Genomic DNA, 12,912 nt, shown 5'->3' on the forward strand with positions numbered 1-12,912 from the left:
TTTTGCAGAACAGGTCCAAGAGGCACAATGACATATTTTAGCATCCAGGACAGAACCTGGAGTCCAGAAGACTAATCTTCCTGGGTTCAAATATGGTCTCAGACACTTACTAGCTGTGTGTCCTTGGAAAAGTCACACTCACTCATTTACCTCAGTTTCCTCATCTATAAAATGAGTTTGAGAAGAAAGCATCAAACTCCTCTAGTAATAAAATTCAAACAAGGATGAAGAATCAGACACAATTGAAAAATGACTGCATATCAAAAAGTTGACAGGGGACGAAAGAACCCAAATAAGGATGACGCTAAGAGGTTAAAACTTAAAAGTACACAGAGGATGTTGACTTGCCTTATTAGTTAGAAGGTATTTCTTCATCAAGAAATTCCTAGGGGTGGCTAGGTGGCGCAGTGTTTGATAAAGCACTGGCCCTGGAATCAGGAGTACCAGGGTTCAAATACGGTCTCAGACACTTAATAATTACCTAGCTGTGTGGCCTTGGGCAAGCCACTTAACCCCGTTTGCCTTGCAAAAACTTAAAAAAAAAAAAAAGAAATTCCTAGAGGATGTCTCTCAAACGGGGAATGGCTGAACAAGATACAGTAGATGAATATTATCGATACTACTGTTCTATGAGAAACTTTGAGTGGTTGGATATTAGAGAAATTGTTGAGGAAATACAGAAGTGAAAAAGAATAATTCTACAGGGTTTACCAGCAGGATACTTCATCCATTTCTAAGAAGATAGCATTTAATTCCATCAGAAGTAAAAGACAAGTGAAGCTTAGAGAGATTTAGGATTCTGGGTTCAGTAAAAAGGAAGATGACATTCAGTTTTATGCAGACAGTAACAATCCTGCTTTTATGACACCCTGAAGGCTATTTATGGGTCAAAGACCCATGGGGCATCTCAACTACTCAGTGCTGATAGAGCCACATTGATTAATGATAGGGACCTAGATTCTAGAGAGATGGGCTGAACACTTCCATAGTGTTCTTAACAGACTGTCATCAATCAATACAGAAGTCATTGTCCTTTTACCTGAAGTTGAATCAATCCATCTCTAGCTGAAGTTCCAACTGAAGAAGAGGTTTTGAATGCCAGACTCTTTCATGTGACAAAGCATCTGAAAGCATCTGGTGTTGATTCTATTCCAGTTGAGATTTATAAGGGGGGGGGGAGGTGTAATGCTCAAACAAAAGCTGACTGAAATTTTCCAGGTTATATATATATGCACAAGGAGGTTATCTCCCAGGAATTCAAGAATGCCTCTATCATTCGTCTCTGTAAAAGGAATAGAATGTCCCATGACAATCACAGGAATGGTCATTGCTCTTTTAGTCAATGCTGGTGAGACTCTTGCTAGAGTCTTTCTCAGTAAGGCTGATCTTCACCTGGAAGATGGTTACCTTCCTGAGAACCAACGTGCCTTCAGAAAGGGTCAAGAGACAGTCCATATGGTATTTGTTGTCGAGAGTTGAACAAGGGTCTGTGTACATTGTTTGTAGATCTGACCAAAGCCTTTGATACTATCAGTCATGAGGGTTTATGGAAAATTATGTCAAAATTAGTTTAAATCTTTGTTGGATGCATTGTCTCTGCTGAGTGGGTTACTCAGCTGAGATTCCAGGATCTTCCTCTGCAGAGTCTGCCTAGATTGACAGTTCTCTCTCTCTCTCTCTCTCTCATCAATAGCTTTGTCTCTTCTCTGCTTCTAAGGATCCTGTTTGTGTCCCCAAGACTTAACTCTATGATACAGTAAGCTTCAACGAGGGGTATTCAATCACCCTTTGCCTTTACACTTCCTCCTGGAAAAGATAAAATATTCCATTTTTGAGGAATTCTAATTGTTATAAAGTTTTCTGAAACCGAGCTAAACCTGCTTCGTAACTGCCACCTAGATAACAACTCAAGTAACTAAAGACAATTATCATATCCAATCTCGGGTCTTCTTTAAGCTATTTCTAATTCTTTCAACTAGTCCTCCTGTGACATGGTTTCCAGGTCCTTCCTCCTCCTGGTCACCCTCTCTGGGCATGCATCAACTTAGCAACATCTTTCCTAAATGTGGAAAGGAGAACTGATTCTGATATTCTGGACCAGGCAAGTTTGACTTTCACAGAACAGAGTGTGCAGGCAGTCATAGATTTCATTGAGAAATTTGATAGATTTCATTGAGAAGTTTGAATGAGGCTGTAATGGTTTTCTAGCAGATATAATCACTGATATATTAAATTTGCAATCGACTAAAAAAATCTTGAGATCTAGGTACAAATTTCATAGTCTAAACTTGTTTATCTGATTTTCTAAGTATGGGATTTTACATTCAGGATCCTAGATTGAAAAAGGCCTCATAAATTAACTTGTCTAATACATTCATTTTTATACATGAGAAAATGAAGGTCCTGATTTTATAAATTTCATTTTATTAAATGTTATTCCTAATTGCAGGTTATCAAGATTTTTAGTGTTCATTGTTTGAATCTAACTGTATTTGCAAGGATAGAGATAGCAATCCAGACTTTTTTGGATAGAAACCAAACATCCATGAAGGATAGTTTGGTGGTATCAAGATACTAGGTCAAACTCCCTGTTCTCTACCTGCCTTCTTCAAGGGTAACAGATTTCCTTGATATAAGAATAGAACAGTGACTAATGTGAGAACTGGATTTCTAAGCTTAATTCATTATAGCACAGTTTAATTTCTGAATTAAGTATAGAGACAAAAAATCATGAATTAGGCAGTTATGGGACAAAATTAAGTGTAAGTAGGTCAATTTAAAACAGGCAGAATCAATCTGGCTAATTTAGTAGCCAATTGTGTATGTGTGTGTGTGTGTTTGTTTTCTTCTCTCCTTTGTTCAGTTTAGTTGACAGTTCAAATGTTAGTCACTCCCCTATTGTCTTCTCGTTTTTACAAACTTCTACTTGAACATTCAAATTATTTTTCTTAATTTTCTTTCTGTTCCCTGATGTTTCTTCTTCCTCTCTCTTTCCATTAAGACAACCAAGGCATAACACATCCACTTCAGTTTAATTAGTTTCTCTCTATGACCACCAATGGCAATAGAGATAAGAGAATAGACACATATCATTTCTCTATATTATAATGTAAATAATTTAGCATCGTTTAGTCCTTTATGATAGTTCATTCATAGTCATCTTTTTATATTTCTCTTAACTCCTGATTTGTACTTTTAAGTTTCTTCATAGCTTTGCCTGTTCATCAGGAATGCTTGGAAGTCCTTTACATCACTAAAAAGTCCTTCTCTCCCCATCACCCCCCACCCCCACCCCAATAAGAATATTCACTTTTGCCGAGTAAGATATTCTTGGCTGTAAAAGCCTTTTATCCTTTGCTTCCTAGAATATTGGATTCTAAGCTCTGTACTCCTTTAAAATGGAAGTTGCTAAATTATGTGTAATCCTGATTGCAGCTCTTTGGTATTTGAGTTCTTTCTTTCTGACTACTTAGAATATATTGATATTTGACTTTGAAGCTCTGTATTTTTTAATTGTTTAAAGCTAATTCCATAAAATATTATTCATTCCAAGATATAACTTCTACATTGACTGATATAGTAGTTGGGTGGGAATAAATGATAATTGGCCTTCTTCATCAAAGAGGACTATGACAGGATACATGTTCGCATGACTTGCACATTATGTTTATTATAGAGAAGGAATGTTGTGCAAAGACATCCTTCTCACTTATTTTTTCCAGAACTGTTTCATCTCAGCCTGATTGATAGGAAACAGGACCTATGGTGATATCAAGTTGTTGCAGGAGTCCTTAGCCTTGTGGATATGATTTCCCTTCCATATCAGCATGGCCCCACAGTACTCCAGCAATGCCGGGCAAAGTGCAAACATATGATTTCCTGTCAATAAATCAGAGACAACACAGTACATCCAAGCTTATTTCTAGATAGAATTTACCAGTCTAGTGGTTTCATGGCAATTCAGTAGTGTGGTACAATTGGCAACAAACTTTCAATAGTAGGACAAAGCCCCTAGCCTGAAAAACCACGTTTCATGAATTGCACGACACCATTGGTAGAAGACACTTTTACACTAGAATTTCCATAGATAGAATAAACCACAAGTCTTGGCACTAAAACAAAAAAAATAAAAACTTATTGCTCATAAAGATATTATGCAGGGTAGTGACATGACTTACAGCTATGCATAAGGAGATTACTTCAATAGTTTCTATATTTTTTTTTAAGGATTTTGCAGGGCAAATGGGGTTAAGTGGCTTGCCCAAGGCCACACAGCTAGGTGATGATTAAGTGTCTGAGGCCAGATTTGAATTCAGGTACTCCTGACTCCAGGGCCGGTGCTCTATTCACTGTGCTACCTATCCGCCCCCAATAGTTTCTATTTTATTCCTTCAATATAAAATTGACTGGATCATGAGATTTGCTATTATCCATCACTTTTTATAATTTCCTTTAGGATATATACTTACATAAATGTTCGAATGTTTAACTAAACTTACCTAAATCAATTACTGTTTTTTAAAATCTCTTTTAACCTATCTTTTAATATTTATAGTAATATTTTTCCTTCTGAAATAGTAACTTTTTTTGGCACTCTCCATGATTTCATTGGTGCAGGAGATACCTAGCAAGGACTTTCTTCTGGCTATGCAGATCTGTACTCTCTCTCTGCATCAAATCCAGTCTCACACATAAAATAGCTGGGTGACTCTGACATATTCCTCACTCTTTTTCTTTTGTTTTTTTCCAAGGCAATAGAGTTAAGTGACTTGCCCAGGGTCACACATGTAATTATTAAGTATCTGAGGTCACATTTGAACTCAGGTCCTCTTCACTCCAGGGCCAGTGCTCTATCTAATGTGCCACCATGGCCCGTTCCTTAACTTGTTTGTCTTAGTTTCTTCATCTCTAATATGAAGACAATAACAGCACCTATCTTCCAGGGTGGTTGTGAGAATAAAGTTTAGTACCATGCCTGCCTCATAGTAAATATTATATAAATGTTAGGAGGTGGTAGTAATAGTAGTAGTAGCAGCAGCAGCAGCAGCAGCAGCAGCAGCAGCAGTAGTAGTAGTAATAGTAATATTAGTAATACTAGTAGTACTAGTGGTAAAATGGGGATAATAAAAGCAGCTACCTCCTAGGATTGTAGTAAAGATAAAAAGAGGTATTTGTAAAGAGATTTATAAACTTTAAAGTACCAATGGCAGCTATCGTATTTACATAGGAAGAATTGTGGTGCAGTGAAAGGAATGCTAGATTTGGATAAATAGAAATCCTGTCACTTTGGGCAAATTGCTCCACTTTTCTAGCAATCAGCTTCCCCATCCATAAAATAAGGGGATCAGAGTAGATGATCTCTCAGATTTCATCCTGCTGTCTCTCTGTAAGTGCCAAACAAGTACAAACTGAGGTCTGAGTGCCCTGGGGGGGGGGGGGGAGGAAGCATGAAATTACTTAGGTGAATCCCAATCAATATTTATTAAATACTAAGTACAATCTGGGCGCCAAGGCAGAAAACAATCCCTGTCCTGCACAAGCCACAGGCGGGAGACAACATGCCAGCAAACAGACTTTACAGTTGATTCCACAATGTCATTAGTCTTTGAGGGCCAGCTATCAGCACAAGAACTTACATCAAACATTTCCATTTTGCATTTTTTTAGGTTTTTTCAAGGCAAATGGGGTTAAGTGACTTGCCCAAGGCCACACAGCTAGGTAATTATTAAGTGTTTGAGGCTGGATTTGAATTTAGGTACTCCTGACTCCAGGGCCGGTGCTCTACCCACTGCGCCACCTAGCCACCCCAATTTTGCCTTAATGGGGTTTGCAATCATTTGAGGCTATACTACCATGATTTTTTATACATAAATCATCATATACCTATATATGAAGACAACTAGGTGGCAGTGGATTTAGAACACTGGATCTGGACCTGAATTCAAATGTGACCTCAGATTTTGCTGACTGTGTGACCCTGGAAAAGTTCCTTGACCCTATTTGCCTTAGTTTTCCCATCTGTAAAATGAACTGGAGAAGGAAACGGAAAAGCACTCTAATATATTTGCTCAGAAAACTCCCAATTGGGTCATGAAGAGTCAGACACGACTGCAAGTGAAGAGTTAACAAATATACATATATGTGTCATGGTTATACATTATATATGTGCACTATTTTATATATAATCTGTAACAATATATGTAAATAATATCAAGATAAAATAAAAATAAAATTTAAATAAAAATAAAGAAAATAAAAATACATAATTATTCATAATATATAATTCATATACTATATACACGTGTGTGTATACCTATAGATACAAATATAATCTATGCTTATGCATGTATATATGTACAGGAAGGCCATGCAGTGGGGGAGGGGCGGGGCTTCTCTCGGCTCCCTCACTGCCCGCCCTTGCCTCTAGCTGCCTCCATCTATACACGTGTCTATAGATCTACACTTATAGTTTAGTATACAGTTAAGACTACCGGAAATGTTTTGCTATTAGATGGAATCCTCTGCACCAAAGTTAGAATCCATGAGGCCCAAGGCTTCCGGATCTCTGGAGTCACGCTAGCGCGCATGCGTGTTCCCTCTCCGGCCCCGCCAATCGGATGCGCCTCAGTCTCTGCGCCTCGGTAAAGACAGTCCCTTCCGCTTTCTCCCAGCACTTCTGTTCCCGGGTCTTGGGGGCGGCGGGGAGGCCGGCGTGTTACTTACTTCCGCTTCCGGCGGTGTCCATGCGGAGAGGAGGACGGCGATCTCTCTGGTTGCCAGTAACGGCCGCGGGCGGACAGAGAAGGAGCGGAGGGAAGGTAGTGACGGGGCGGGGGGCGGACCAGCGAGCCGGGCTCTGCCGGGGTCGCGGCCTCGGGCTCGTCCCGCGGCTTTTCGACCGGATTCACCCCCCCACCGGGCCTCCTCCCCGCACCCCGAGCTCGCGCCCCGCGCGGCAGCCGCTCCTCCCCCAGCCCAGCCCGGCGCTGGGTAACGGACGCCTTCGGGCCCTCGGGTTCGCGGCGGGGGGGGGGGGGGGGCGTCGGCTGTGCCTCGCTCCAGTTCGTGCGGCCCCGCCCCCGGCGATTCCCAGACCCGGGAAGCCGGGCTCGGAGCCGCCGCCCGCGCTCATGACGGGGCGGAATCAGCTGTAAACTTGTGAGGTTGCCGGCGTGTTGGGACGGGGGTGTTGTCTCCCCGGTGCCCGGATTGCAGTTAGCATTTAATAAATATCGGCTGCGACTCACCCAGTTGGTTGTGGGGATAAGGAACATCCGGACGATTTGAGATTCTGCGGGGGGGGGGGGGGGAAGGCCATTTCCCCAGCTTGTCTCTCATTTCCCCTCCTTTTCTTTTCAGTGATTTGTCTTTCTGACCTGGAAATGAAAAATCAAACCATCTCTTTGCTATTGTTTGTGTCTTATTTATCACACAAGTTTTCCCCAAAGTCACCTTATTTATAGATGAGAGAAGACAAGGATAGTTGGATAATCAGAATCACAATTCAGGGAAGAAAATTTCCATGGACCAAAGTGTTGGGCATGATTGAATGCCATAAATTTTAGTAGTGATCAATATAAAGGTTAAAAAAAAAAGCACAAGTTTGGGATGTGATTGGAGTAGGAACAGGTGGAGAATGGCAATGGCTAAAAAGCAGACCAAAAATATTGGAAGTCTTAGTGAATTTAAATATGGGTCATTGGTATGATGTGGCAATTTAGCAGACTAATGAAATTTTAGATTACCTTGTTGTGTATAAGAGGTGGTCATGGTTCTGCACTTATGCTTTGGTCATTCAACTGGAGACTATTGAACCTAAAAGAAAAAAAAGGCAGAGGATTGTGACTAAGATGATAAAGATCCCTACAGTCATTTGATATGACGATCATTTGATACAACAAGGGATTTTTAGTTTTAAGAAAAAACTTAGACTGTAATTGACAATTATTCACATACTTGAAAACTTCATATGGAAGGAGGAGTAGATATTCTGTGCTTATTGCTAAGTAGTTGAAACAGAAGCACTGGAATAGAAGTTGCAGAGGTAAATTTAGACTTGATGAGAACCAATGAATTCCTCCTTATTGCAGGTTTTTAATCATAGTATGGAGGGTCACTTACCAGATATTTTGTTCCTGTTACCTCTAAAGTTTCCTGTAACTGAAATTTTTTAAAAAAATACTGTTAATATTTTCCTGAATTTTATTTATACCAATAAATCGACTCAGTTCTTAAAATTTTTGGGAAATGAGACCTTTATCAGAGAAGTATAGTAAAAATTCCCCCCCCCCCCCCAGTTTTTGGCTTTCCTTCTAATATTGGCTACATTGGTTTTGTTTGTGCAGAAGCTTTTAGATTTAATAGAATCAAAATTATTCATTTTACTTTCCATAAGGTGTCTCTTGGTTTGGTCACAAATTCTTCCTTTGTCCATAGATTGGACAGGTAAACATTCCATGCTCCCCTAATTTTGTTATGATATCATCTTTATGTCTTTTTTTGCACCTTTTAAGGTCCATTTTGACCTGATCTGGGTATATGGGATGAATTGTTGCTCTATCCCTAATTTCTGTCAAACTGCTTTCCCATTTTCCCTGCAGTTCTTGGGGAGCTTTGCATTTATCAAATATTAGATAACCAACATCATTAACCTAACTCTATGTTGAGTATGAAGTCTGTTCAATAGATCCAACACTGTATTTCTTAATCAGTACCAGATTGTTGATTATTACTGCTTCATAATATAGGTTGAGATTCAGTACAGCTAGTCTACCTTCATTCATTTTCTTTTCCATTTATTTCCTTGCTATTCGTGACCATTTTGTTCTTCCAATTGAATTTTGGTCATGATTTTTTCCTAACTTTGTAAAATACTTTTTGGTAGTTTGATTGGCATATCATTGAATAAGTAAATTAATTTAGGTAGAGTTGTCATTTTTACCACATTGACCTGACCTACTCTTGTGCAATTAATATTTTTCCAGTTGTTTAGTTCTAACTTTATTAGCGTGAAGTGTTTTTTGTAATTATATTCATATAGTTTCTGGGGTTGTCTTTTCAGGAAGGCTACCAAATACTTTATGTTGTATACAATTATTTTAAATGAAATTTCTCTTTGTTGCTGATGGACGAATTCTGAAGTTACTGATTCTGTGATTCTGCTAGTTTTCCTAATGTCTGTTGTATGTTTCAGAACAGGAAATGAAAAATTAGACAGTATAACACCCCCCCCCCCCCCATTAATGGTGATAGTGTTCCCTGAGGAGTATTGTCTTTTGGGGGGGGGTGCGCTGACGGACAACATTCAGCTGTTTAGCATGGATTCATGCCATTGTGCCTTGAATCTAATTTTTGGAAGGGAAGAATGAGTAGTACACAGGCCTCTTAGTTCTTTGGAGGCAAGTATGTTAGGTTTGTTTGGAAGAAATCAGTGGTCTGTATGAGCTTGGATGAATCAATGAGTTCTATTTAGAGCATTCATTGAAAACTGAGTGAAGTTTTTTTTTTTAGCTTATTTTCAAGTACATGACATGCTTCCTTTGTTTGAACTTGGGAGTCCAAATGATGCTTAATTCTTTATATATTCAGCTATTAAAAGTATGGAATGTGGTATCAGGAGATGTCTTAATTCAAATTCTGCCTCTGGTGTTTATTAACTTTGTGACCATGGGAAAGTCATTTAAGTTTTCTAATCTTTAGTTTCTTTATTTTTAACATTAGAGGATTGGATTATACAATCCTTATTTATAGACTTTATGGAAGAGTAAAGTTGGGAATAATTTTTAGTACCTCTTTTATGCTCCATTAGATGTTCAAACACATAGTCTTTGTATGCAGATAGGGATTTTTTCTTACTTTTTGCCTGATTGGTCAAATCCAGAATGATTGACAGATGATTTCTAATCATCTTTTGATACAGGTGACTGCTGATTAATAATAATCATCATGGAGGACAAGGATCAGAAAAGACATAGGAAGAAAAACAGTGGGCCAAAAGCAGAAAAGAAAAAGAAACGTCATCTGAAGGATCTAGGACTTGGAGATGAGGATGATGCTCGAAAGAGGAACCCTCGGGCTTTTGCTGTACAGTCAGCTGTTCGGATGGCAAGGTCCTTCCACAGGTACAGACCACTTTGATTTTTCATGACTCCTTTGTTTTTTTTCTTAATGGGATTTTCTTTTATTTTTCTACTTACATGCTATGAAAGGTTTTCAGCATTCATCCACATGTATAAGTTACAGAATTTTCTTCTACCCTCCTTTCCCACCCCCTCACATCTGTGGCAAGCAGTCTAAGTGAATATTGTACATATACATTTGTGTTTAACATGTCTATATATTGGTCAGTTTTTGTTGTTTTTTGTTACCTTCATCTGATTGTGGATGGTATTGTCCGTAACATGTCCCCCAAGGTTGTCCTAGCTCTCTGAACTGATGAGAGGAGCTGTATCCATCATAGTTGATCAGCTCACGATGCTGTTCTTATTGTGTACAATGTTCCCTTGGTTCTGCTTCCTTTGCTCAGCATCATTTCTTATAATTCTTTCCATGCTTCTCTAGAGTTTGACCATTCATTGTTTCTTTATTTTTTTATTTTTTATTTTATTTTTTTAGGTTTTTGCAAGGCAAATGGGGTTAAGTAGCTTGCCCAAGGCCACACAGCTAAGTAATTTTTAAGTGTCTGAGACCAGATTTGAACCCAGGTACTCCTGACTCCAAGGCTGGTGCTCTATCCACTACGCCACCTAGCCGCCCCATTCATTGTTTCTTATAGAACAATAGTTTCTTATAGAACAACATAACATTCATATACCATAACTTGTTCAGCCATTCCCCAATTGGTAGACATCCCTTCAATTTCCAATTCTTTGCCACTACAAAAAAAAACTGCTATGAATATTTTGGAACGTGTGGAACTTTTCCCATTTTTTATGATTTCTTCTGGATATATAGGGTTAGTATTGGTATTGTTGGGTCAAAGGGTATGAGACTCCCTTGTTTTTTATAGTGAATACTATGGGATGGAATGATTTAATTTTAGAACTGTAAAAGACCTGATATTAGTTTTGTTTTGAGTGAAATAATGTCCTCCATATAATTGTAAAATTATTTTACTTAATAACATGAAAAAGCTTTATCATTGTCACTTAACAGTAACATTATTAAAGAATTTTTTTTAAAGGTTTTTGCAAGGCAAATGGGGTTATGTGGCTTGCCCAAGGCCCATAGCTAGGTAATTAAGTGTCTGAGGGCGGATTTGAACTCAGGTCCTCCTGACTCCAGGGCCGGTGCTCTATCCACTGCGCCACCTAGCCACCCCAACAGTAATATTATATGAGACTTTCATTAGGACCCAAATTTTGAGTTGTCCTTTGGCACTTAATGATCTCTTTGCAAAATATTGATTGCTGTGACTGCAAGTAAGGACCTTTTGATTTTTTTCCACTTATGTTCATATACTTTTGTTTTTCATTAAGCATTTATAATGAATTTAGAAATATGTTTTAAAGTTTTTTTTATTCATATCTACATGACCAATTGATGCCCCGTATCAGAAAACAATTGCTTTTATCAAAAGGAAAGGAGGGGTGGCTAGGTGGCGCAGTGGATAGAGCACGGGCCCTGGAGTCAGGAATACCTGAGTTCAAATGCGGTCTCAGACACACTTAATAATTACCTAGCTGTGTGGCCTTGGGCACACAAGGCCTTTTGCCTTGCAAAAACTTAAAAAAAAAAAGGAACAAGAAGGATTTTGAGATAAATTTACCCCAGAATAGAGCAGTCATCATTTTATTCCTGATTTATATATGTATATATATGCATATATATATGTATGTGTTAATTTCTTGTTCTTACTTTTTTACATATAGAACTCAGGACTTGAAGACAAAAAAACATCACATTCCAGTGGTTGATCGAACTCCCATGGAACCCCCACCAGTGGTGGTTGTGGTGATGGGTCCTCCAAAAGTTGGAAAAAGCACTTTAATTCAGTGCCTTATTCGAAATTTTACAAGACAGAAATTGACAGAAATTAGGGGTCCAGTAACAATTGTGTCAGGTATGAATAATGCTGATATTTTTCACATGTGCCCATTTCTTTGTTGTGTTTTCTTACCTACATCAGATTTCAGATATAAGATATTTCACAAATAGGCTTTGTTTTTGGTTTACTCTGGAAATGAAGTGATATGGTATGGAACAGGATTGTTTTGTGGTGAGGAAGATGATTTTAAGCTGTTTGTAAAGGGTGAATGGTGTCTTGAATCTGTTACCTTTTAGATTTTGGTTGAAAAAAATACAGTTGCAAAAATGCAAAATAGGAAAGGCATAGATAGATAGAAACTTGTAATTTTTAGAAATTGTTAGAGTTAGTAGGGAACTCTGATGTCATCTGATTCAGCTGCTACAACAAATGGTTCTCAGATCTTTGCTTAATGACCTCCTCAATGGGAGAACTCACTGTCCAAGGGCAATCTGCTTTGATTGCTTTTATTGTTAAAAGGTTCCTTCTTTGCCTCTTTACAACTTCTGTCCATTGTTCCTTCTTCTTCCTTTGGAATCCAGATTGAACAGATCTGATCTTCATTCTGTAAGGCAAATCTTCAGATACTCTATACCTTTCCCAACTGCCTTCAGTTTAAACATTCCTGTTTTCTTCTACTGATTTTCATATGAAGGGAGACTTTCCCTGCTCTGGATACTCTCCAGTTTGTCATTTCCCTCCTAAAATGCAGGCAGATGCACTATATTTCAGGCAAGGTCTGAACAGGTCAGGGACAGCCTTGATGCCTCTAGTTCTGGACATTGCCTTTTCATACAGCTTAAGATCTCATTAATTCTCTTTTCTTCCACATCATAACATTGTCACACCAAAGTCTACTAAAATTACCAGTCAGTCAGCTCCAAGTG

General features: G+C 38.6%; 2 protein-coding genes across 4 annotated transcripts in view; one reads left to right on the top strand and one right to left on the bottom strand.

The window, feature by feature from the left end:
- LOC141520965 (RNA-binding motif protein, X-linked 2-like) overlaps positions 1-6,932 on the bottom strand; it is a 37,684-nt gene extending 30,752 nt beyond the window's left edge. Inside the window, exon 1 of one of the 2 annotated variants that reach the window (XM_074232969.1) lies at positions 6,724-6,932. The gene's annotated coding sequence lies outside the window, so the exon portion shown is untranslated. Of the gene's footprint in view, positions 1-6,491; positions 6,631-6,723 lie in introns of those variants that run through there. The other variant, XM_074232970.1, reaches the window with a different exon arrangement.
- Positions 6,712-12,912, top strand: part of BMS1 (BMS1 ribosome biogenesis factor) — a 36,770-nt gene continuing 30,569 nt past the window's right edge. For both annotated transcript variants that reach the window (XM_074232967.1, XM_074232968.1), the window contains exons 1-3: positions 6,712-6,818; positions 9,920-10,121; positions 11,871-12,061. In XM_074232967.1, coding sequence (XP_074089068.1) covers positions 9,946-10,121; positions 11,871-12,061 — 367 coding nt within the window. In that variant the 5' untranslated portion in view covers positions 6,712-6,818; positions 9,920-9,945. The remainder of the gene's footprint in view (positions 6,819-9,919; positions 10,122-11,870; positions 12,062-12,912) is intronic.

Source organism: Macrotis lagotis, chromosome 4, assembly GCF_037893015.1.
Source record: "Macrotis lagotis isolate mMagLag1 chromosome 4, bilby.v1.9.chrom.fasta, whole genome shotgun sequence".
NCBI lineage: Eukaryota > Metazoa > Chordata > Mammalia > Peramelemorphia > Peramelidae > Macrotis > Macrotis lagotis.